The sequence below is a fragment of the Panthera leo genome, chromosome A1, assembly GCF_018350215.1.
Source record: "Panthera leo isolate Ple1 chromosome A1, P.leo_Ple1_pat1.1, whole genome shotgun sequence".
In the NCBI taxonomy this organism is placed as follows: domain Eukaryota; kingdom Metazoa; phylum Chordata; class Mammalia; order Carnivora; family Felidae; genus Panthera; species Panthera leo.
In genome coordinates, this window is record NC_056679.1 from 177981807 (window position 1) to 178008443 (window position 26637).

The 26637-nt window shown below is 35.5% G+C and overlaps 1 protein-coding gene across 2 annotated transcripts in view; it reads right to left on the reverse strand.

Moving 5' to 3' along the window:
• Nucleotides 1–26637, reverse strand: part of RANBP17 (RAN binding protein 17) — a 333558-nt gene that overhangs the window by 295138 nt on the left and 11783 nt on the right. For both annotated transcript variants that reach the window (XM_042946863.1, XM_042946871.1), the window contains exons 3-9: nucleotides 25015–25105; nucleotides 16688–16854; nucleotides 13583–13648; nucleotides 8944–9048; nucleotides 7113–7278; nucleotides 4274–4347; nucleotides 1656–1775 (exon numbers count right to left, since the gene is read on the reverse strand). In XM_042946863.1, the coding sequence (XP_042802797.1) occupies nucleotides 1656–1775; nucleotides 4274–4347; nucleotides 7113–7278; nucleotides 8944–9048; nucleotides 13583–13648; nucleotides 16688–16854; nucleotides 25015–25105 (789 nt within the window). The remainder of the gene's footprint in view (nucleotides 1–1655; nucleotides 1776–4273; nucleotides 4348–7112; nucleotides 7279–8943; nucleotides 9049–13582; nucleotides 13649–16687; nucleotides 16855–25014; nucleotides 25106–26637) is intronic.

The window sequence follows — 26637 nt, forward strand, 5'->3', positions numbered from 1 at the left end:
TGTGATGACTAAATCATGTTTAGGAACCCAGTGTATTACAGAAAAAATTTGCATGTGTGCGTACATGTCTGTGTGTGTGCACATGTATGTGTACTGTGGCTTAAACACAAGTCAGTAGAAGACTTGAAAAATATTTAAGATGAAAATTAAGAATGGGTTCTTGAAACCCTGGAAAAGAGCAATACCAACTGATGAACTTAAATGGTATTTGTGCATACACAACAGAAATTTCTTTTAATTCAATAAATATTTATTGAGTACCTATAGGCATTGAGCCCTCAAGCAACTCCTTGTCCCTAAGTAAAGTCATTCAAAACAATTATTACAACGTAGGGCAGAAAGTCTAACAGAAGTACTATAAGACACAGAAGTAACCTCAGAGAAGGAAAGGTTAAAAAGGAAGACCAAGAAAGAGGCCCCCCAGTTGTCTGTGAGAGCTCCTTGAAGACAGGACACCAGTGTTATCTTTATAAAAGTTTGAACATTTTGTTTGCATTGTAGCTGGCATGACAGAAACTTCAAAGAGTATATGTTTAATACTCAAAGAGTTTCTAAGAAATTTCATTCATATGGGCTCCAAGAAAATATAAAACAGTATCTAATTATTAAGGACAAATTACAAAAAGATACTTCATACTAATAGATCTTTTACTACATGATTGTAATTCTAAAATAATATAATACTCAAGCCAACTTTTACAGACATGAAACATGAACATGAGGAGGCTGGAAAACCAGTTAAAACAATTATCTGATATTACCATATTATCTTTCACATACTAATTGATGACAGTGAGTTAAACAACTAAAAATTTTGACATACATTAGTAAAATCCCATTTATCAACAAGACATGTAAATTTCTTAATTCCACTATCATTGAAAAAATAAAGCAATAGCATAACACCTAAAATACTAAAATACTCCTGAGAATGACATACAAAATCAATTGCTCCTTAGCTAGCAAGCAAATTTTCTTTATGTACAGGTACTATATGTCCTCTCAAAAGTTATTAGTAACTAAGAGACAGATAAATCTCATTAAATCATTTAACATTTTAAAATCCATATGTTAAACCAAAGACAAAATAAAAAGCAAAACAAAACATGTTATCGAGGCAGTCAAAATCACTAATTAATAATGGCTTTGCAATTCTCTGAAATGAACACTGCAGTTAATGTATAGGAAAGGTTTTTAAATCTACAAACTCTTATTTGTCCACAAGAGGGCAAAAAGACATAATTTCAAAATTTAAAGCCACTTACTCCAATATTAACATTCAGATTTATATTAAGTCTTCAGAAGGTAGATATAACTCCGAATTAATTACTTTAGTAATTTAAGAAGTACAAGCAAGCAAAGAAATGCAGTACAATGGTGTAAAGCAGAAGCATAATAAGATATATACCTTCTATTCTTATTCACCTAAAAAAAAAATGGAAAAAAATAAAAAAGGAAGAACACAGAAGTGTATCAGGAAAGCATCCATTTTTAAAAACTGTCCATTTCTACTATAAATGAGATCAAGGGAAGATGGATATGACAGTTCATGTTTCTTCCAGAATCATAATCAAATCATGAGTTTATTACACACCTTTCAGCAGAAAAACTGTATTTCTATATACTAAGTATTAATTAAATTACTTCATAAATACCTGAGGGTTTTCAAGTATCCTTTTTACTCCCTTAATTAAATTACCAAGGTACTTGGCACGTTCAGGACTGCTAAATAAGGACCTTCTTGTAGAAGCAAACTGAACTAAACATGAAAGTGCCTAAAAATAGGAACAACAAAATTCATTTCAATTTTAAAAGTAACTATGGCCACATGTAAGGAGCACGAGTCTTTACATAAAAAATATTTTTTAATTTTTGTGATACAAAAGCATTATAGAATCTAGGAACCCTGAAAGCTACACATCATCAGTCACCATCACTACCCATAACCCTTTAACTCCACCACTAAAATTTCTGTTTGTGTGTGTTCTCTTTTAATATATTGTCATATATGTATGCCAGAGCAACTTGGACATACTCAAAAGGCTCCCAGTTGCTTCTTATGCCCACCTCTGTTCATGAACCAATAAAACAGGTGTTCTACCAAAATTAAAATATGGTTTTGTGGTAGAGTATGTTTAAGAAATACTGTACATTCTGTACTGTGGTATCCTGTAAGTGGGGGAACTTTACTTCAGTGTAACTTGGTGTAACTTTACTTAATCCAGCATATCCCAAATTTATTTGGTGATGGTACATCTTACCCATACCATCCATTAATATCTTGAGACACAATTTGGAGAATACTGCTGGAAATATCAGATATTCTATAAAAATTCCAAAAAAAATATCAATGGTCTAGTTATCTTCCAAAAGTTAATACTTTACCAGACAATTTTACTACTTGGGTTCTTAATTCTACTACTGAAAACCATCTGAAGCCTGTTTGATCATTAAGTGAGTGGCCCAAAACTGGCAACTTTTCAGGCCAAACGGCCCTCATAAGTTTTGTTTTGGTCCACATATGTTTGTTTGCCCACTTTATAAAACAAAAAAAAAAATAGAATTAGTGGCTAAATATTTAAATATTTCAATTAAGAGACTTTACATAATGTCTGGCTCTCCTAACAAAGGTGAGAACATGGACAAGAATCAGAGGACGGCCTTTTTAGATGTTCTCTAGTTGGCCACAGTCCTTACTGTTTTAAACAAATAAAAAACCAAAAACTCCTCAGGCAATTTTGGTGTGTAGAAGGTTTGGGAACCACTAGTGTATCAAAAATATCCAGGATGGGGCTCCTGGGTTGTTCAGTCAGTTGAGCGTCCTACTCTTGTTTTCAGCTTAGGTCACGATCTCACAGTCGTGGGATCAGGCCCTGCATTGGGGTCCATGTTGGGCATGGAACCTACTTAAGATTCTCTCCCTTCCTCTCTCTCTGCCTCTCTCTCTCTCTCTCTCTCTCTCTCTCTCAAAACAAAACAAAACAAAACAAAACAAAACAAAACAAAACAAAACAATACTCAGGGTCTGGGGGCCAAAAACACCTGGGTTTGAATCTCAGCTTCATTATTTAGTTTGCTGCCCTAAAGAAATTCCTTTAAGCCAGTATGGGTCTGTTTCCTTGTCAACATTGTGAGGATAATAACACTTACCCTGCAGGGCCGCTCTGAGGATGAGGTGAGATAAGCACCTTATAGTAGGTCATGCCCAATAAATGCTAGTTACTTTCTGTTAAAGCAGTTGTTCCCCACTTAATTTTTTAAGCACCAGTAGCTTGTTTGTTTTATTCCAAAACATAATTATACATGAAACCATGGTTTTTAAACAATTAAAAACAAAACTATTCTGGTTAAAAGACAGAAGCCTGAAACTCTGTGGCACCATCTGGAAACATGAGTGTCCTGTGGAACCCAGTTTAAAAACCACAATCTTTAAACTCTAGATGGGAGAGCAGACAAGTTTTAAAAAAAAAAAAAAAAAAAAAAAAAAAAAGAGGCAGAGTATTTTTGTAAGTCTATTCCTCCCTTCTAGGCAATAACAGATTTAAACAAATACACCACTGATTTGTACTTTAAGTCTGTAGTATCTTTATTCATGAAATGGCAATTTCAGAATCCCCCAACTTTACATCTATAAGCTTAGATATTAAACTGACAACTTTTTCCTTTTTTTTTTTTCAGTCTTGCCTGGTCTCTGTTGTAGATTCCACAAAGACAGGTTCACAGTCTCAAAGTTACTCTATAACCAAAGAGTTTTAAGATTTTTAAAGTACATGATAGAATTTAATTCAAAAAATAAATGAACTGGAGTGATGGACACAAAATCACATGAGCAGATCCCCTTTGTTTCTCAGTCAGAGATAACTGATGGGGGCTGCCTGGCAAGCCTAGGGCATGGATGGTTGAAGAAGAGTTAGAGAGAGGGGAGGAATAGGGAAGGTAACAGATGGTATGGCCAACTACTGGACTGAGGCCCAGAAGAAGGGACGGGGACTGGGTAGAAAGTAAGGTACACTTAGAGGCTGACAGGTTTTCTTGGCTCTGGGCAGGAGCTAAATCAAGAGTCAGAGGTTCTGGGTTCACCCATCAAATGGAATGCACTGGTGACTTACACAGAATTGGACGAACAGCTTAAGTAATATAAATCCCAGGAGACGTAAGAATTTCTTGAGAGGTAAACCCAATCAAGAATGTAAATTTTTACAATAAATATATACTACCATTCGATAAAGATCATAGATACTTTTTAATGAAATAATGAGTGAGTTTTACTTACTAATTGAGATAGTAGTGGTGGAAGTGAATGATACAAATTGAAGAAAAGATCCAATGTTTCTGGTTCCAGGAAAACTGAAAAAAAATTATTTTCTTATAGCGTTACTTCAATTCTTAACGTAACCAGTAAGACTTTATCACACAAATGAGAACTCCAAGACCTCTGCATGTGGCCACTCTTTCCAGTTAGGCTTAATACCTTCTTAATTCCTTTTAATTCCTAGCTATTTTCCTTTGAAAGATGAAATAATACAGAGATAGAAACCAATTAGCTAAAATGCTGCTTATTTTTATGAAGCATCTACAGTTCTTACTGGGAGAATCTTCTCACTATTGTCATTTGTATTAAAGTAATATAAATGTTTAAAAATGCAAACAGTATCAAAAAGAATATTAAAAAGTGTATAATAAAAAACAGCTATACCTTACCCCATTCCAAGTACCTTTCAACTCTTATCTACACTTACATACATATTTCCAAATAACAAGCTATATGAATAATTCTTTGTTTTACTTAAACTATCAAATAAATTCCTGTTACAACTGATGAGGCTTTAGCCCATACCACAATCTGTCCTCTCTCAACAACCATCCAGTATTATTAACTATTTGGGATTAAATCAATTCTAAGTGTTTACATTTATTATGGCTATATAATGTTAGCAACTGAGCCAAGGAGTACCCTATAATTATATTTCTAACACTCTCTGGATTTAATCATAGCCTCTTTTTTGCGATTAGTTGTAGATCTGTCACTAATTCCTTCCAAATGCTCAACCGATTTGTAAAATGTTCTTTATGCTATTTTCCACATGATCAATTGCTTCAAATAACCTATAATTTCCATTCCCACCCCTACCCTACCTCCTAAAGCCTTCAACTTGGGACTGGTTGTTTCTAAATTTGTTAAACAATTATCTTCTTTTTATGTCTGCTCATTGTCATCTTGTGTTAAAGCTCCTTTTTCACAAACCCCTTACCTTCCACATTCTTGGTTTGTATATCAAGTAACTTTCAGAGAGCATATACATAAAGGATAAATTCCAGGAGGATGTGCATGTCTGAAAATGCCTTAGTTCTACATTTCAGTCTAGTTTGAAAATTATTTCCCTTCAGAAGTCTGGGCAGATTACTCCATTGTCTTCTAGCTTCCAGTGCTAATAGTGAGGAGTCTATTATCATTCTTAACCCCAATCCTTTGTAAGCAACTTATTTTTCATCTCTGTTAGATTTTAGGATCTTTTTATCATCATTATTCCCATATGATTATAATTGTGAAGCTTAGCATTTATTTTTTTCATTCATGATGATAGGTACTTGATGGGACCTGTCAATCTGAAAATTTATGTTTCAGTGCTGAGAACTTTTTTTGATATTATCTGTTTGCAAATTTTCTTCTGAGTTTTTTCCCCCCTATCCTCTTTCTTAAACTCCTAACAGATGCCAGATCTCCTAGTTTCATGCTCTAACATTCTTGTATTTTTCTTTTCTCGTATCAGATCTCTGTTTTCTTTTTTGTTCTACTTTCTGCGATATTTCCTTAACTTTACCTTCCAACTCTTTTACTAAATGTTTTATTTTGGCAGCTGTATTTTATACTTGGAACATTTTCTGAACTTGCCTTTTTAAAACAATATCCTATTTTTGTTTCAGGGATGTGTTCCCTTTTCTTATCTCCCTGGGGATATTAACTATACTTTTCTGAAGTTCACTCTTACTCTTTACTTTGTTTCTACTAAACTCTCCTTTTGAAAAAAATAACAGAAACTTTTTGGGGTAATTATAGATGCATCTGCATTTGCAAGAAACAATACAGAGAGACTCCATGAGCACTTTATTCAGCTTCCTCCAAAGGCAAGTTCTTGCAAAACTGCAGTACAGTATTACAATCAGGAAATCACATTGATACAATTCATCAATCTTATTCATATTTCCCATTTTTACATGTACTCATGTATGTATGTATGGGTCTGTGTGTGTGTGTGTGTGTGTGTGTATGTGTGTGTGTAGTCTGTGCAATTTTATTACATTTGTTAGTTCATGTATTCACCATGATACCAAGGATACCAGGTCTCTTTTAAGTGTTTGTTTTGATTAAAACAGTTCAAAACAGAACTTCCATATTAGAAGTTTTCACAAAATCTGTAGTGTTTCTCTACTGTATCTAAATCCCTGAATATCCAGTTTAATTTCTCAAGGAAAAAAGGTCTGCTCTTGGGAGATAAGAGGGAAGTGCACACGGGAAGAAAAGGGAAAAGGTGGTCACCTCATTGCACAGGTGGTAGAGAAGATCCTGGGGACTTTGTGCAGAATACAGACTTTTTACCAAGCCCTTTCAGCCCTGTTCTTCACTTCTGACTTCAGGAATACCCTAGTGCCATCATCTTTCTACAATGTGTGAGGGCAGATCACCTTGCTTTTTCTTGGTATCCTTCTCTGTAAGAGAGGAAGTTGCAATTCTGCTCTGCTAAGTCAGTTACTCTAATTTCATTCTCTTCCTAACACTGAAAACTATGTTTTCTCTTGCCGAGCGTTATAGCCTTTCCCACTTTATCTGAACATTTCAAAACAGAACTCTTCATTTTCCTTCCCAAATCTGTTTCCCCCTAACTCTAGAACTATCTTTCCTATTTTCCAATATCAAAATATGGAAATTCCTTTAATATGAATTAGAGAAAACAGATTTCACTGCTGGGTATCAGCAGCTATCTTGTGTTACAAATCTTTCTGAATTTTTTGATTGTCTAACAAAAACTAGAGATAACTGCACATGTGGCAACTCTACTTCTTAATTCTGTGCCTTTTACTCTGCCATGTCTCACACTAAACTTTCTTCTTACTTGTTCTCCAGGTTGTTGGAATCTGCACTGTGCAAAGATCATCGGCAGATTCGTCTGCTGAACTGCCAATGAAGTCAAAGTTAAGGCAGTTGAGGACCAGTTTCAAGACCTGCATTACTAGATTTTGTTGACCTTGATCCTGAAGATTTAAAGGTTTGGCCAACACCTGAAAAAAGTTGAAAGTCAAGTAAAACATTAGGAAACATGTCAATAAACAAATTCTCAGTTCACTAATGTAAATAACTCTTCAATGCCAAATTAGAATTAGGAAAAAAAGTTTGCAAAGTTATGTTGTTGTATACATTAGAAAAAGTTGTAAAATCACTATCAACAAAAATCTACAATAGACTATTTTCAGGTTTTATTTTCTCAAATGAGAATAAGACTTTTTACACTTAACTGCAAACTGTAGGTCATCTTCTAAAGTTATAAAAAGTAACTCAAGGACAAATACTTTACACAGCACAAATGTATAAATCTATGGGATTTATTAGCTCAAAGGTTGCTTAGAACAGCTGAAAATATACTATTCTTCAAGTGGGGGGAACTTCACATATAAATGATCCACATTCAGCTAACAAAGGTTGTCAAGCTGTCTGAATGAAAGACACTCAACAAACTTCTGGAGAATAATCCTGACCATACCCCACTTCCTGAACCCCCAACCCCAAATATCCATTCTGACACAACCAGAATAGATATATCTACTAAAGACACACTGTGAAATATTTGTGGAGGAAATGATATGAAGGTTAGGATTCTGCTTAAAGAATAACACACAAAAAAGGAAAGTTGTTAGAAAAGTACAGAGATGAAACAAGACTAGTCATGAGTTGTTACTGCTTAATTGGTTCATTGGTCCAAGGGAGTTCATAATACTCTTCCACTTTCTTTTGTATATGTTAAAATTTTCCATACAAAAAGAAAAATTTTTAAATAATAGAAGGTCGGGGAGCCTGGATGGCTCAGTGGGTTGAGACTTCAGCTCAGGTCATGATCTCATGGTTTGTGAGTTCGAGCCCCACATTAGCTTGAGCTGTCAGTACACAGTCCCTTCAGCTCCTCTGTCCCCCTTGTTCTCTGCCCCTCCCCCACTCAGGCTTTCTCTCTCAAAAATAAATAAACATTTTTAAAAATTTAATTGAAAAAATAATAAAGGGTCTTTCCGTCCGGCTAACTCTAGAAGTTATCATGTTACTATACCACAGAACTGAAATAATTAGCAACTCCTGCTAACTGGAACATACTTTGGGAAATGCTATACAACACCAATTAAAAAGCTTAAATAGCATGGTGGAATCCCTATATTATAAGCAAACACAATGTAATTATGAATTGTACTATCCCTAATGCTCGAACAGGGCACCAAGTAGCAAATGGGAAAAGTATTATTTCCCAAAGAAATTATTAAAGCTAACTGTCTTGGCTCACCTATGAATAAATATCAATAGTAGATGAATTAGGAAAACTTACTCTCATTTCATTGTTCATCTGCATCCCATTAAAATACAAGCAACTAAAATAAACTAAGTCTCAATTAGCTTCTACAATAAATACTCTATTAGTAGGAAGGCAATGAAACTACTACCTAAAGATGGGTTACTAAATTCCCTTTGGATTTTGTTTTATTATATCCCTATTAAATAAAAGTGAATTTTTTGGAAACCTCTTACAGATCTGTAGAAATCTACTGTACTGAAATTAAGATTGTTCACAGCAACTCTTCCAAAGACAGAATGGGGGTTGGGGAAGGGGGATTCATTTGAAATTCTTTTGGAACTTAAATCTCCTAAATACCCTAAGTAGGATACTGAATTACTGAATAACTTACCTCTTTTAAAAGAGAGCATGCTAGCACTAAAATGTCTTTGAGAGAAGTGTCACGAAATGAGGTAGCTATTTTTCTGTGTTTTGCTGAAGGTCTAGAATAATCAACCTAAAAAGATCAAGATGGTTTAATCAGACTTACCAAACAGCAAAGCAAAACTTTACAAGAAAAGGAATGGAAATAATGATTAAAGAAGCATACAGACTTAAAAGAGCTTTTAAGAACCTACTGAGATAAGTGCCTTGCCTAACGTTACTCAAAAAGTTCATGGCAGACCCACAGTTAGAACCCAAGTTTCTGGACTGTTTCAATTCCGTGCTCTTTCTACAAACCCTACCAATCCCCAAATTAAAAACCAGAACTGACCATACTTTCAGAGGCAATATGAACACAGATTATTAAAAAATAGGTAGTGGGGCATCTGGGTGGCTCAGTCAGTTGAACGTCCAACTTCAGCTCAGGTCATGATCTCGTAGTTCATGGGTTCGAGCCCCTTGTCTGGGTCTGTGCTGACAGCTCAGAGCTTGGAGTCTGCTTCGGATTCTGTGTCTCCCTCTCTCTCTGCCCCTTCCCCACTCACGCTTGGTCTTGTCTCTCTCTCAAAAATAAAACATAAAAATTTTTTTAAGTAACAGATACTATGACTATCAACTCCTGAACCATGTACCATTTCACAAGAGGCGAGTAACAACTTCCCTATTCCTCAGATTCCATATGTAAAATGACAAATCTCTAAAATAATCTTCAAATTCTAACTTTCTGTGATTCAGTTACCATAGAAAAATTCTTCATACAAAAATAGTATTCCTCTTATACACTAGAAATGTCATTGGTTCATATATCCTTGGTGTTTTATAAAGAAACCAAGGCAGGGGTGCCTGGGTGGCTCAGTTAAGCATCTGACTTCCACTCTAGTCATGATCTCATGGTTTGTGAGTTAGACCCCGCATCGGGCTCTGTGCTGACAACTCAGAGCCTGGAGCCTGCTTCCGATTCTGTATCTCCCTCTCTCTCTGCCCCTGCCCCACTCATACTCTGTCTCTCCTTAAAAAATAAATAAACATTTAAAAAAATGTTAATAAAAAAATAAATATAGGGTCAACACTATACTATTTAATGCCATTAAATCTTCCATTTATCAAGAGCAAACAGCAAACAAAGTTGAAGTCTGATACCCACGTGATCATTAACACCATGGGCTACAGTCACTATAGCATTCCTTTTGCTATGTGATAGAAGAAAATAAACCATTTTCTTTTACTAATGCTTATAGATTTAAAAAAAAGCAGTGATCTCAAAACTGATTATCTGATACTTGCTAAGCCCCATCATACAATTTAGGCTATACTTAAATGCCACATTTACTTACAGAAACATGAAACATAACAGAAGTACAAAATGATTCCAGAAAATAGCTACTGGAATCTGTAATCAATATGCAAGATTCAAATTAGCATTTCCAGCATTATTCCCCTCTTTTCAATCAAATTTCAATCAGTTTGTCTCTCCTAAAATATTTCCCTCAATATAAAAAACCCTTTCGCTAATACAAATTAATAGTAGCATACAGTACTGTAATTTGTGAAGTCCTCTTCACATATTATTTCACTTAATTCTCAAAGTAACCTGTGAAATATGTATTATCCTCTGTTTACACATGAAAATTAAAGTTTATAGGCACATTGTCTTAGACCAACCTCTCATTACCACCGTATCTGTAACAGGAACAGAACGACCTTGGGTTTATAGAGCACTTGTATTTACCAGGCCGTAGAGCTAGAAGTTAATCTAATCTTAACAAGATCCACGGAAGGTGTCATTCTCACTTTCCAGATAGTGATATATATATGTAAGTTCAAAGATGTTCAGAAATTTGTCCAAAGTAGTAAGCAACAGAGCTAAAACACAAATCCAGTCTTATTTCAATTATCTTCAAGGCCTATCAGCTTATTTTATTTGGGTTAATCTTGTAGATATCCATTTTTTTGAGAAGAGGGATTGTACATCTATTTTCTACCATCTATGCCTCTACAATGTAGGCAAAGGATATTTTACTTCTTGTTGAATAACCTCCAGGAACAGTAGGAACAGTAGACTGGCTTCTAAAAACACAAGACAGTATATAATCCTCTTTTAGGAAACCTCAAGTTTAGATGCTTTTCTTTAAAAATTCCATCTTGTTATTAACACTATGAATTTACCTGGCTCACATTTAACAATGATAACATTGACTTAATTCATGCATTGCAGATCTCCCTGCTGCCTAATTCAGAAGTACTGTACCTACCAAATGCTCGCTGAAATGATAAATGCCATAAAATTAGGCTAAGTAAAATGTGTCCACAAAAGCCATATATTTTCCACAATACAAAGCCCAAATCACACTTCAGACCTTGAAGCTTTTTTCAAAAGGCACTTGGTTCTATACAAGATAAGCTTGGAACATCTTGTGCCAGAAAGTAAGAAAATATTCAAAAATGGTGAGTAAATGTCATTAGACATAGAAGCTAGCTTGAAAGGGTTCCTCCTGGCCAAATCTGGCAAAATTTGAGCATCAAACTATAATGTTAGTAACAAGTTATAACCCATTACATAAAATAGGAAACCAAGAATCCATACTGATATAAATAAGTGAATAAATTAAAAGTCTGGTGAGGAATGGGTATTTTCAGAGTCTTAAAATACTTATTATTTACAAAGAACAAAAATAAACCTACAATTGGAAAAGCCTAGTAGAAACCATCTTAATCAAGTAACCAAAGTAAACATCATTAGTAATGTAACAAATCAAATCATGTACTTCCTGACTGGAGGCAATGAGAAGATCACACACTATCATTTCTGTGATATTCCTGACCAATGTGCATAATCTGAATCTAATAATAAAGAAACATCAGGCAATCCCAAACTGAGGGACATTTCACAAAACAACAGGTCTGTAATTTTCACAAGTGTCAAGGTCATGAAAGTGAGGGAAAAAGTGAGGAATTTTTCCAGACTGATGAGGAACATGTCAAACAAGGCGCACGATCCCAAACTGGTTCCTTTCTTGGACAAATGGTGAAACTCAAATAGAATATGAGGATGATAGTAATATGCCAGTGTTAGCTTTCTGATTTTCATGGTCTTATTATAATTACATAGGAGAATGTCCTTGTATTTAGGAAATACACTCAAGTATTCAGGGATCACGTTGGAAACTTAGTATCAAATGGCTGAGAAAAAATTTCTATGTATTATACTCACAATTCTTCCGTAAGTTTGAGATAATTAAAAAAAAAAAAAAAACTTGGTTGCTCTTTGAATCACACTTTTATTAGAATTCTTTATCACCCAGACTTGTCTCAGTAATCATCTAAACACTCGTAAACCCTTACTACGAGAGCAGTCTGTAGCCCTATCATGCTATGAAGTAGGAAATGAAAAAAAAAATTCTGGTTTTAAGATTAGCAAAAAGCTGATGGTTGTGTAAGCTACATGATGCATACATGGGGTTGTTGTACTATTCTCTACATTCTTCTGAGATAAAATATTCATACTAAAATTATTTTTAAATGTATTTTTAAAAAAGAAAGCTCCAGTTCTTTAGACATATTTATAGAGCCTAATAAGATTAGCCAAAGTCCTTGTCATAACATCCCTGTTAACACAATAACTCGTTCCAGGTACTATTGTTATCTGCCCTGGAGATACATACATAGCTACTGGCATACATCCGTTAAGGCCAGAAATCTTTACATACACTAGGGCAGAGGAGTCAAGGAGTAAGTTCTGTGATAAACAAAGAGAGCACTTTAAATTTAAGATATCCATCCAGTAAAACTAGAAACACTTTCTAATTCTGGACTGAAGTTGAAAATAGTTATTTTGGGTGATCTTTTTTTTTATGCACAGGAACTATATGAACACTCCAAAGAGAGTTGGCAAGTGGTCCTGGATATGTAAGCTTTTCCTATTTATACACATACACACACTCACACACACATGCATATACACAAACACAGACTGTTCAACATGACAACAGTTTTAAAATATAAATACTACCTTCATTCCCCCTTATTTTGACATTATCCCACAAAGAACCCAACTTCTGCTTTTGTTCTGTTTAGAACTAAGTACAAAAGTGAACAGAAACAGGTGACGATGTACTCAGCTGCTGAGCTCATAAAGGCACTGTTGGGGGGAGGCATAGCTTCTGCAAACTCTCCTTGGTACAGGGTGAAAATCCATGCTAGCAAGTGGCAAAGTGCCAAGAGGCCTATTCTTTGAGGAGTCCTGCTGTGTACTCATTGTCAAGAATCAATTCACCAAACTATCTTTTATTTGTAAGCAAATAAGGGCCTGTTTCTCTTTATACAATTTATTTCTTATGGTTAGTATGTTATTATATACAGAGGCTACAAGGACAATTCACCAACTGCCATGGAGCAAGGACCGTGTCTAATTCCCTTTTCTTTGCAGTATTTTACACTATGGCTGTTACTTTCAATAACAATAAAAATGTTCCAATACCCAATTATCCCACCAATAAAATAAATGAAAGAAAGACCATTATTCAGAGTTTTATGCCACACAAACATTTTATATGAAAGCACCAGCATTACTTAGCAAATTTCATGTCACTATTAGATGGAAGGCTTACCAGGTTCATTTCCTGAGTCAGCTCTGAAAGGATAATTACTCCTATTATGCAGTGCTCCACAGTACCCTATGGAGAAAAATAACCAAGTGTACCCTGAGTAACTGTAAACAAATAATTAAACACTGAAATATCACATTTTCTTAATAATATACCTATTAAAATATGTAGAAAAATTGCTATGAGGTTCACAAAAATAATTTCAGGTTCATTTTTTCAAGGATAAATTTAGGTATACAGAGTTGATTAAGGAAGAATGTTCACCCACCTTAGAACTGTACAATACTCTACAAAATGTTTTCGGCACCTAGGACTTATATTAAACTAAACCTTAAAATACAAGACTTTAGCTTAATACTTTCCATAAGACTGTGAATGAGCATGAACCAAAAATGTTTTTTAGTTCTATAAATTTGCTTAAAGGCTACTGAGATAGCTGCACTCAATATATAATTAATAAATAGCTTAGGAATTAATTTAAATCCCTCAATCTAATATCAGATAAGATCACTTAGGCCCTTTTCATATTATTTAACAGTGCATGTGTATGCATTTATTATGATATCTATAATGAAGGCATCTAAAGTGTCCAATGCACTGGGGTAAATACATGACTATCAATATGGAATACAGTTTCATAGCCTCTATAAAGGTTTTAATTTAATCAGCTTCCGTTTTAAGCTCAAAAACTTCCTTCAAATCAAAATTCAGATTCTACATGCACCATTACAAACAAATCACCTTATTGTAAAATCACACGAGAAGCATAAATGTAAAAAATGTAACATCTAATTATGGGGTAATCATAAAAAAGCATTACCACAGATGACAAATTTTTCAAGTCTTAGTTTTATAGTTGGCCATTCCTTCTATTTATTATCTCAGGATAAAAAAACAAAAGAAACATCCCACAATTGTTGCATTTTAATTCTTTACGGTCCTTCACAACAATCTGCACCGTTTGAACTGAATCACAGATTTCCTGTTAGCGAATCGTCCATCTTCTGTGTACACCAGGTCAACGCTCCTCAAAGTGTTGTTCCCTGACCACCAGCTGGTCGTCGGCAAATTTCATTCTAATCCGAGAATGGCTAGGTACTGGTTCATGACCAGATAAAAGAGTTTGCACAAGAATATAAAACAGCTAAGTACCTAATAAGTACACTGCTTAATTTAGTTGGCATATTTTTCATAGCAAGTCTTTCTCAGTGAAGGAGGTATCATGTTGATTTACATTCTGCTCCGTATCTTGTGAATCAGCAGTGTGAACAGACTGCCACAGAGGACAGTAGGCTCTCCTGGGTATGTATATAGAAAGGAAGGCCATAAATGTTTGCAATGTGGCAGCAATAAGGCTGCAATAACAGAAAGAAGATGTACAAAACTTGAGGCCATTAAAGATTTAGCAAATTTAAAATAATTTTTAGTACAAAATTCACAGAAGCTGTTAATACCCAAAGGAACCATGTGGTACTATATTTGAGTACTTAAACATTGAAGTCAATTGCCTTTCTCATGACTCAAGGTTAGGTTAAGTCCTACCCAGAAAGCAAGTGCTTTTTTTTTTTTGTGATACTTTAATAAACTTGGAAGACAAAACATTTTGCTTCTTCTGGTTTTCCAAAATTGACAAAAGCACACTAAAGCTCAACTTAAGTTCAAGTTACCAGCCACTGGAAAGAGGGTTCGAGAAATGTTAGCCAACAAGAATGACTTCATTCTATTCTATTCTATTCTATTCTATTTATATTAATTTTTATACATATAAAAAAAACAATAACTCAGAAGTCTTTTCTTCTCTATGTCAATGATTCTTGATAGCTGTGTGTGATCTTAGTAAATGACAAGAGAGAGCTGTATTTTGTTAGCCAAAATTACGAGCACAACTCAACACTGAGAAACTCATTTGTCCCTGAATAAACTATCTCTCTTCCCCAGGGCTGCTCTCCGCAGGGCTAAAAGTACATTTATTTCTCTGAAGGTTTAGATGATCAAATATTTGCTAACCAGGGTTTTTAAACAATACGAATAAAAGAGAAGCAGCAGAGTCTAGTGTTTCATATTCTGAGGTTTCTAGAATTGCACTATATGGTAGAGTTACAGCTTATGCAGGGATATACTGCGTAAGAAGTAAAATCTCAGAAAGCCCAAATTGCCCCTAATTGCCAATAAACCAATACTGAACCATCTCTCAATCCAAACCGCCAGTTTTTCCTCAAGAACTGTAACAGATCACTGCTTCTGCAGCAGAGCAGCAGCTAAAGTACATTTCTCGCAATTAGGGATACCGTTTGGATGAAAAAATACGTATCTTTAAATATCTGAATCATCCTGAGCAAGGCAGGACGGTCATCCTAAGAGGTATGCGGAGACTGGAAAGAGCAGATTTATATTTCCCCTATCACACCTCAGGACATGTGATACTCTGTGGAAAGGCAAGTGGAATCACCAGCACAATTTAGATTAGTGTCCTCTGGCTTATTTTTATTTTTATTTTTTGCAGTCCAAGTATCTGAATTCGCGTAAGTTAAATGTGCCTATAACTTGAATCATTTAAGCTAAAAATATTCTTGAGAAACTAATATAGCCAATGTGGTATGATGTAAACGTTAAATATATCTCTTAAGTCAGAAAACTTGTTAAAGCGCTAGTTCTATGCTTTACTAGGTCACTGTGCAACCGTATGCAATTTACTTAACTTTCCTAAGCTTCAGTTTTCTCACTGCAAATGAAACCCACTTCACAGAGATGTAATGAGCATTACATCATGTAATACATAAAAAAGATTTTTTCATGTATATGTAGCACACAGACTAGCATGTTAGAAATGACAGAACATGTCTTTTTGAAATTTTCTAACTTTTGTGTATTTTCTAATTTTCTGATGGTTTCTAATATAATTTGCATTCTTCTGGTTTGGAAATTTTATAATGGCATGATCCTCATTTACTGCCAATAAAAAAATAAAGGGCCCAGAGGATAAGCAATAAATCATAATTAATATGGTACTGGTAGCCACAGAACAAACCATACAGCTTTAAGAAAAGAAGTTTTCTAAACCAAAAAAGCAACTTGCAATGTTCTAATAATATAATTAGGCCTTCTTACCTGAAGGAACTTCTTCACATCAGCAATAATTTCTCTGAAGACAAACTGGTCTTTCTGAACCTCAAACCATCCCAATTTGGTGATTTTAGCAATGACTTGAATTAGAGCTTGGATAACAAAGGGCACCAGCTTGGGTTGTGATGCCACATAATTAAGAATGTAGTTTCCTGTAAGAAAATATTCTGTGATCATTTGGACTTCTCAGTAACATAATATGAATCATGTGAAGAAAAACAGCTAGTTTTTGACAAAAAGCCAATCCCTTTCTCCAAGATACATTCTTATTTATACACTTATTTCTGCTATAATGCTGACAGTGAAAAAAGGATATTTGCTCCAATTCGGTTTATGTATTAGGGGATAATTTGAGTATAATGAGAATGTCACTTTTGTTTTTACATGCTTTCAGGTAGAAAAAACTGCCAGGTGAATATGAAAACGGCAACCAGGCCTAATGAAGCAAACCACACGAACTGCACTCTTCAAACATCTAGTAGCTAGGTCAGCTCACCTCATGTGTTATCAGCCTCATGCATCCTTCTCTGCTTTGATACTTTTCCATCTTATTTCAGATCACCTTCCTTCCCTACTTCATTATTGCTCACAACCCTTCTGAAGTCCATATCCACAAACAAGATTCAAGTCTTCAAGATAAAATGCTTGTTTATTATACTATTTAAGTATTTCTCAACCATTTAACATGTGTAAAACTCTACTACCCTTTTATTAGATTTCTTTTCTTTTAACGTGTCACTGACAAAGTGCTTGAGTTTTATTTCCATATCCCACTTCTCTCATGAGCTCTGTGGCTTTATTGCATGATGATGGCATAGAATGCATGGCTAAGATGATGGCTAAGAATGGATATGTCTTGCTATAGAAAAACTGTATGCTATCCTGTTTATGTGGCATAAAAAAATACGAATAGTATGGTATGATAAAATAAGTATGTAAGTTAAGGGAAGTATGAATAGAATAGTGAATTAATTCTTGGAACAAAGTTAATATATCAAAATCACTAGAAGTGGGTAGCAAAGTCAGCTCTGAGCTTCTTAGTGGATTGAGCAGTTGGGTTTAGGTAACAAATATACTAAAAGTCTAACAGAAAAACACAAGAAAAAAATTTTTTAAGAACAAAAGATTCCATTTCTACTTTGGCCTCAAAGGCCAGCAGGCCACTGGAGAAAAGAGTGATGAAAAGGTAAATACCCCAATATTTAACTAAAAATAGCTTTAATGGAAACAACTTCAAAATCTAAGAACACTTTCAATAGTTATTCTTGACAGCTGTAGTGAGATTCTTGACGCTAAAAAAAAAAATTCTCGGGGCGCCTGGGTGGCTCAGTCGGTTGAGCATCCGACTTCGGCTCAGGTCACGATCTCGCGGTCCGTGAGTTCGAGCCCCGTGTCGGGCTCTGGGCTGATGGCTCAGAGCCTGGAGCCTGCTTCCGATTCTGTGTCTCCCTCTCTCTCTGACCCTCCCCCGTTCATGCTCTGTCTCTCTCTGTCTCAAAAATAAATAAACGTTAAAAAAAATTTAAAAAAAAAAAAAAAAAAAAAAAATTCTCATGACTACCATATTTCAACCTTAATTGTTATTAACATCAAGATTATATAATTATACAAATAAAAAAATTAGACATTATTTTTTTAAAAGCACAGATTTTCCTAGAATTTTCAGATGTTTTTCTTTGTTTTTTGCTTTGTTATGTTTTGTTTTGTTTTTTTGGAGAGGGCATATGTGTGTGTGAGCTAGGGAGGGACAGAGGGGAAGAGAGAATCATTTTTTTTTTTTTAGTGCTTATTTTAAGCACTATTAAGAGAGGGAAAGAGAGAGAGAGAGAGTGTGTGTGTGTGTGTGTAAGCAGGAGAGGGGCAGAGAGAGAGGGAGACACAGAATCCGAAGCAGGCTCCAAGCTGTCAGCACAGAGCCTGACACGAGGCTCAAACTCACGACCCACGAGATCATGACCTGAGCCGAAGACAGACACTTAACTGAGCCACCTGAGTGCCTCCAGATTTTCCCAGAATTAAGATAAATTGGGAAAAGGTTTTTCCTACGGATTCAAGTAATATAGATATCCTAAGCTTCATTACTTGAAATATTTATTTCAATAATGAAGCTTAAGAAGATGATGCTGCTTCCAGAATATTAAAAACTAATCTGGTTTATTCAGTTCCAATTATTTTTATTATCTTGAAAATGTTTAACCTGGAGGGGATGTAAGGAATCCATATGTGGCTAATGGCAACCACTAGAAAGATAATCTCAAAATAATAGAACAACCAAATAGGAGACAAACCACCTTCCACATTTTAGCTATGCACCAATAAACACACCCTCCCAGAACTCCCAAGTAAAGGCACTGGCTAACGTGTTTATTATCTAAGACAGAAAAAAATGTAATAGACCACATTTTTGTTATTTTAGCTGAATGCTTTACAAATATCCACATGTTATGCTTTTTACATAACCTTTAACAGTGCTCCAGTTTCGTGTCGACGGTAACGACCAAGTAAAACAACACCAATCTCATCATCACCAGCCCCAGATTAACAGGGAAAAGCCATACCAAGAAGAACATGAAATCTTCAAGAAGATACCCAGGAGAATGAAATAAAACAGCTAAAAAAACCTACCAGACAAAAGTTAATAGAGAGTTGGAAAGCTATCTACTAGAGGCTCTCTGAGTGTCGAATACTGTGTAACAGCACCATTTAGCAATTTTGATGCATGTCAGAAGGGCTTCCCGGCAAACTCCTTATGTGGCTCTCATAGCAATGTGAAGATACTGCTATTATGCTATTATTACTATTATCTTGTTTCTTAGGTAAAAGATATGAAGGTCAGAGAGGTGAAATAACTTGTCACAGTGGCCAAACTGGGACTAAGTCAGGCTGTTTGGGTTTAAGTTTTTGTGTGTTTATTGCTTCCAAATACTGACCAAACCATATATATTACTAGTAATGAGTAACTCAAAACTGTAAGTCCAAACTTGAAAACAGTCTTTGGAGTTTACTATCATTAGACTGATGTTTTTGGTATTACACATTATTGGAATTTAATATGAAATACTACTTTTTGACTGCCTAACTGAACTCGAGTAAAAAAGAAAATGCCACAAAGTCTATCAAAAAGCATATAAAAAGAATCTAAAGGAAAAGGGGAAAGATTTGATCTCTCCTTTGGTCCCTAAGGCTAGCATCATATTTTAGAAAAAAGTAAAAAGAGAGGGTGAATACCTCAATATTTAACCAAAAAATTCTTGATGAAAATAACTCCAAATTCTAAGAACACAAAAATCTATAAGCTGTGCCTGGAGAGTCAGCTAAGGAAATATTTGGAGAGAGAGACTGCATGACACAAAAAGAAACTACCATAAGAAGATCAAGATAAAACTTATGAGGTGAAGATGTGGAAAAACTGGAGCCTTCACACACTGCTGGTGAGAATGCAAAATGGTATGGGCACTTTGGAACACAGTTTAACAATTTCTTTAAAAGTTAAGCATGGGGCGCCTGGGTGGCTCAGTTGGTTAAGCACGTGACTCCTGACTTCGGCTCAGGTCATGATCTCAACAGTTTGTGGTTTCAAGCCCTATGTCGGGCTCTGTGCTGACAACACAGAACCTGCTTGAGATTCTCTCTCTCTCTCTCTCTCTCTCTCTCTCTCTCTCTCTGCCTCTCCTCCACTGGCACATGTGTACGCACCCTCCTCTCTCTAAAAATAAATAAGCTTCAAAAAAAAAGGGTAAGCATAAACTGGGGCTCATGGTTGGCTCAGTAGGTTGAGCATCCGACTTTGGCTCAGGTGATGATCTCACAGTTCGTGAGTCTGAGCCCCCATCCGGCCCACTGGTATCCATGCAGAGCCGGCTCTGGATCCTCTGTCCCCCTCTCTCTCTGCTTTTCTCCTGCTCACACTCTCTCTCTCAAAAATAAATGAACATTAAAAAAAAAAAAAGAAAAGAAAAGTTAAGCATAAACTATGATGCCTGGTAGCTCAGTCAGTTGAGGATCTGACTCCTGATTTCGGCTCAGGTCATGATCTCACAGTCATGGGATTGAGCCCCGCATTAGGCTCCACACTGAGCATGAAGTCTGCTTGAGATTCTCTCTCTCTCCCTCTGCCCCTCTCCCCTACTTGCATGTGTACTCTCTCTCTCTCTCCAAAAATAAAATCATTTTTTTAATTAAAAACCAAAAGTTAAGCATAAACTTACTTATGACCCAGCAATTCCATTCCTAAGTATCTACTCAAAAGAAAGGAAAACATATGTCCACACAAAGATTTGTATGTCAATGTTTACAACAGCACTATTCATTGTAGCCAAAAAGCAGGAACAACCCCAATGTCCATCAAGTAGTGAATGGACAACAAAAGTTCAAATATCCATGCAATGGAATACTACCCTACAATAAAAAGGAAAAAAAATATTGATATATGCTACAACATGGGTAAATCTCAAAAACATTTTGCTAAGTGAAAGAAGTCAGATGCATATGGTATGATTTTATTTACATGAAATGTCCACAAAAGGTGAATCTATAGAGGCAGAAATCATCTTAGTGGTTGGGGGTATAAGAGCAAGACTAAACGAGCATGAGGGATGTTTTGGGGATGACAGAAATGTTCCAATACTGAGCTGTGATGATGTTCACACAACACTATAAATTTACTAAAAATCACTCATTATACACTTAGAACAAGTGAACTTTATGATATATAAATTACAACTCAATAAAGCTGTTTGAAGGGAAGGAAGGAAGAAGAGAGGACTATTTCATATAGGTAATTAAACTTAAGCTACACTTTAATTTGAACAGAAGATGAAAAGGACCACTTCCAGACTAGAGAAACAACATAAGAAAGGCACAAAAGCAAAAATCACATGGCACAAGGTGAAGACCTTCTGGCACAACTATCAGGCTAGTACCAATGAAGACACATGGCTACGAGAATCATCCATTAATTAAAAGCTCATAAAGGGACTTCAGTACTAAGCTGTGGAAGTGGTATTTAACTGATAGTTAAAAATAGTGTGATGAATACAGAGAACTGGCAACAGAGTTAATGTTGGAAAGTAATGAGATATATAGTCTGGGACCATATCATAAAAAACAGCATTTTTGAGATGATGTAAAGGCAATGTGACTGTTGAGGCAATTCTTCACATTTTCTGCTTTAACTGCACGCCAATTATCCTACTGACACATGTCAGACACGTCATGTCAAACATTCTAATCAACGTGCAGAAATAAGAGCAGTAAGTCAAACCAATGGAACTCATAAAGGGAACACATCATTTGTTGTTTGTGCTGTAAGTTTCTACTTTTCTCTTTTTTCCAAATTTCTTTTAATGAGTATTCCTCTTTTTAGTTAAGTATTTATTTTAAATACTTATAAAAAATATAAGTCAAATAGACAATCTGGCAATAGGCCTGTAGCTTTTAAATAAATTGAATCAGTGAATTATTCTGCATCAGGCCCTAATGGGTTCACTGGTGGATTCTACCAAACATTTAAGAAAGAAATTGTATCAATTATCTTCAATCTCTTCCAGAAGACAGAAGCAAGAGAATTCCTCCTAACTCATTCCATGAGGCCAGCACTACCCTAATAACAAAACCAGACAAAGATGTTATAAATTAGACACCAATATCTCTCATCAACATAAAGAAAAATCCTCAACAAAATTATTAGCAAATCGAATCTAACAATGCATAAAAAGAATTATGAACCACAACCAAGTGGGATTTCTCCCAGGTTATGCAAGTCTGGTTCAACATTTGAAAAATCAATTAACATAATCAAGAGAGTAAAGAAGAAAAATCACATGATCACATTATTAGATGTACAAAAAGCATTTAACAAAACCCAATGGCCATTTATAACAAAAACTCTCAGCATACTAGGAACTGAGGGGAACTTTCTCAACTTGAAAAAGAACATACAAAAAAACCCTGAAGCTGATAGATAAATCAAAGAAGAATAAATGGAGAGAGATTCCACGTTCATGGGTAAGAAGGCTCAATATTGTCAAACTCTGAGTTCTTCCCAAACTGATGTGTAGATTGAATGCAATCCAAATCAAAATCCCAACAAATTATTTTGTGGGTATTTATAAAACTGATTTTAAAGTTGACATAGAGAGGCAAACAACCTAGAACAGCCACCACGATACTGAGGAAGAACAAAGTTGGCGGTCTGACACTACCCAACTTCAAGATTTATTATAAAACTACAGCAATCAAGACAGTGTGGTACTGGTGAAAGAAAAGCTCGATAGAACAGAATAGAGAGCCCAGAAAGAGACACACGTGAATACAGTCAGTAAATCTTTGACAAAGGAACAAAGGCAAAAAAGAATGGAGTGAAAACAGCCTTTTCAACAAATGGTGCCAAAACAACTGGACATCCACATGCAAAAACATGAATCTAGACACACACTTTACACTCTTCACAAAAATCAACTCGAATGGATCACAGCCCTAAATGTAAAGTGTAAAACTATAAAAAAAACTCTTTGAGGACAACATAGGAAAAAAACCTACATCATCTTGGGTTTGCAACGACTTTTTACACCAAACAACAAAGGCATAGTTTGTGATAAGCTGGACGCAGTTAAAATGTAAAACTTCTGCTCTGCGAGAGACAACGTGAAGAGAGTGAGAAGGCAAGCCACAGACTGGAAGAAAATCTTTGCAAGAGACTTAACTGATAAAGGATTGCTATCTAAATTTACAGAAACTCTTAAAACTCAACAATAAGAAAACAACCTGATTTCAAAATGAGCAAAAGACTTAGACACCTCATCAAAAAAATAGACAGATGGTAAATAAACATATGAAAAGATGTTCAATCATATGTCATCAGGGGACTGCAAATTAAAACACACCTACTACAACAACCCAAATCTCAAACACTTAAAACATCAAATGTTGGCGGGAAAGTGGGGCAACAGGAACTCTCATTCACTGCAGGTGAGAATGCAAAATGGTACAGCCACTTTGGAAGACAGTATGATGATTCTTTACAAAATTAAACATACTGTTACCATACAATCTAGTGATCACTCTCCTTAGCATTTACCCAAATGAGCTGAAAACCTATGTCCACACAAAAACCTGCTTTAAGCTTTGTTCTTAATTGCCAAAACTTGGAAGCAATCAAGATGTTCATCAGCAGGTGAATGAATAAATTGTAGTACATCCAGACAATGGCATATCATTTAGCGCTAACAAGAAATGAGCTACCAAGACATGAAAAGACATGGGAGAATGTTAAGTGCATATTACTAAGTAAAAGAAGCCAATCTGAAAAGGCTACACTGTATGATTCCAACTACATGACATTCTGGAAAAGGCAAAACTATGAAAACAGTAAAAAGATCAGTGGTGATCAGGAGTTAGAGGTGGGGAGGAACACGGAGGATTTTTGGGGGGGCAGTGAAACTATTCTGTGGAATGGGGGGGTATGTCATTATACATTTATGCAAACCCACAGAATGCACAACACCAGGAGTGAATCCTAACATAAACTATGGTCTTTGGGTAATGATCGTGTGTCAGTGCAGTTTCATCAATAACTAATGCACCTCTGGTGCAGGATGCTAAGACTGGAAGAGGCTATACATGTGTGCGGAACAGAGGACAGGAGAACTCTACTTTTTGCTCAGTTTTGTTGTAAACCTAAAACTGTTCTAAAAAAAATAAAATTTATTTAAAATGTGTGGGTGTGTGTATACAATAAGTCAAATAGAGGTGCCTGGGAGTCTCAGTTGGTTAAGCATCCAGCTCTTGATCTTGGCTCAGGTCATGATCTCACAGTCTGTGGGGTGGAGCCCCATGTAGGGCTCTGTACTACAGCACAGTGTGGAGCCCGCTTGGCATTCTCTCTCTCTCCCGCTCTCTCTGCCCCTCCCCCTCTCACGCACACACATGCACACACACGTGTGAAAAAATGAGGATAACCATAGTGCCCACTCCATAAGATTGGTGGATAAAATGAGATAGTACAAATCTTACCAAAGAGTACACACAATAAAACGCTTGTTATGATTTATTATTAAACTAAGCAAATGTTTTTTTGATTACACATTGTTGTATAATACATCACTGTGCACCACTAGATGGATAAAGGAGACTTGACAACTCATCTTTAAAATAACAGAATTTTAAATAACTTGCATGCCTATTAACAGTTTAACATATTGAAAAGGAAAACATTATTTTAACATGTAATTTTAAATAACGTAACATTGTGTGTCAACTATACATTAAAAGAATAAAGTACAATTTCATAAAAAGTATAATAAACCACTTACTGATATCTACCCTCTGTTCAACTGGCAAAGGACTGACTCGGCTAACAAGTTTTGAAAGACATGTTGCTGCAAGGAGCTGAGCATAGGATGTCTGTAAGGAACAATAAATTGTATTTATTATTACCACAAATGAAATCATCAAAACACTATGATAGAACTTTTCCTAAGCAATAAGGGAAATTCCTCTGGTTTTCCAAACTGGCAAGATTTACAATGAATAAAATATATATGTAAATACACATATATGTGTACAATCTCTCGTAAGAGTTCAGTAGTTGAGGAAGGTATAGCTCTCTTTTTCAAACAGCAGCAAATAATCAAGAGTAAAAAATTATTTTGATCAAGTTCAAATAAAATACTCCTACCATATCTACACAGTATTGTACGTTCTGGCCTCTGATTAGCTCTTCAAATTCACCTGGTTCCACTCTTCACCATCCTCTAACCACAAAAGCCTTTCAGATCCTTTCAGTGTCTTTCCCACCCTGACCTCCCCACCCCATCAGATCCATGTCTTACTGTATTGTACTCTTTGGCCACCAATTATCTTAACAGAGTACTCAATCCTTCAAAATTTGGTTCAGTTATTCACTATACCTCCAGCAGTTTCTTGTTTCTTTTTTTCCTCTTTACCAGAGGTCAGCAAACTAAGGCCCGTGGATCAAATCCCATCTGTTTTTGCAAGGTCTGTGGGCTATGCATGGTTTTTACTATTTTAAACAGTTGGGGAAGAAATAAAAATAATAATAATATTTTGTGACATGTGAAAAATATATGAAGCCCAGATTTCAGTGTCCATAAATAAAGTTTATTAGAACACAGCCACGCTCACCCATTTGTATACTACCTATAGCTGCTTTCATGCTGTAACAGCATAGTGGGATTGCTGAGACAGACTGTATGTGGCACTCATTGCCACCTACTGCTGCTCAATGCATTATAAATTGCAATAATATAGTTATAATTCCATAGCGGCTAGAGTGTCATAGGTATCCCCATGACATGTACCTTTGATTATTACGAGTGCATAACCATCATGTCAAAACAAGAAAAGATAAAAGCAGATTTCAAATGTCTAACTTCTAAGGCACAGTAGAGTTTGGATAATTTTGTTACTGAATTAGATAGCAGAGCAATGTGCTCTTCATGGCACTATAGCTGTCCTAGAAGACTATGTATTGACAGTATCAGACTAAGTATTCATGCCAGTATTCCTAACTCACAGGAAATCAAAAGTCCAAAAAAGAAGAAAATTAAAACAGCGTATCTCCTCACGGTGGAATTTCCTCACAAAAAGAAAATGGGGCTGAGACCAAAGTTTTGAAGTGACTCATTTGTTAGCCAAGCAAGAAAAGTCATTTACCAATGGAGAATTAATTAAATCGCCATTATTTTATTGTAGCAGCTGAAGTTATATCTGCAGAGAAAACAAACCTCAGACTACTAGCCTTTCAATGAGAATAATGCTCAAGCAATCGAAGACGTAAGAGCAACATGGAAAGCCCATTTTAAAGAAAGCAAATGATTTGGAAGTTCTCTTTAGTTCCTGACGAGCTGACAGACCTTACTAATTCTGCTCATACTGCTATCAATACTATCCACTTATTCCAGAAGTCAATGCTA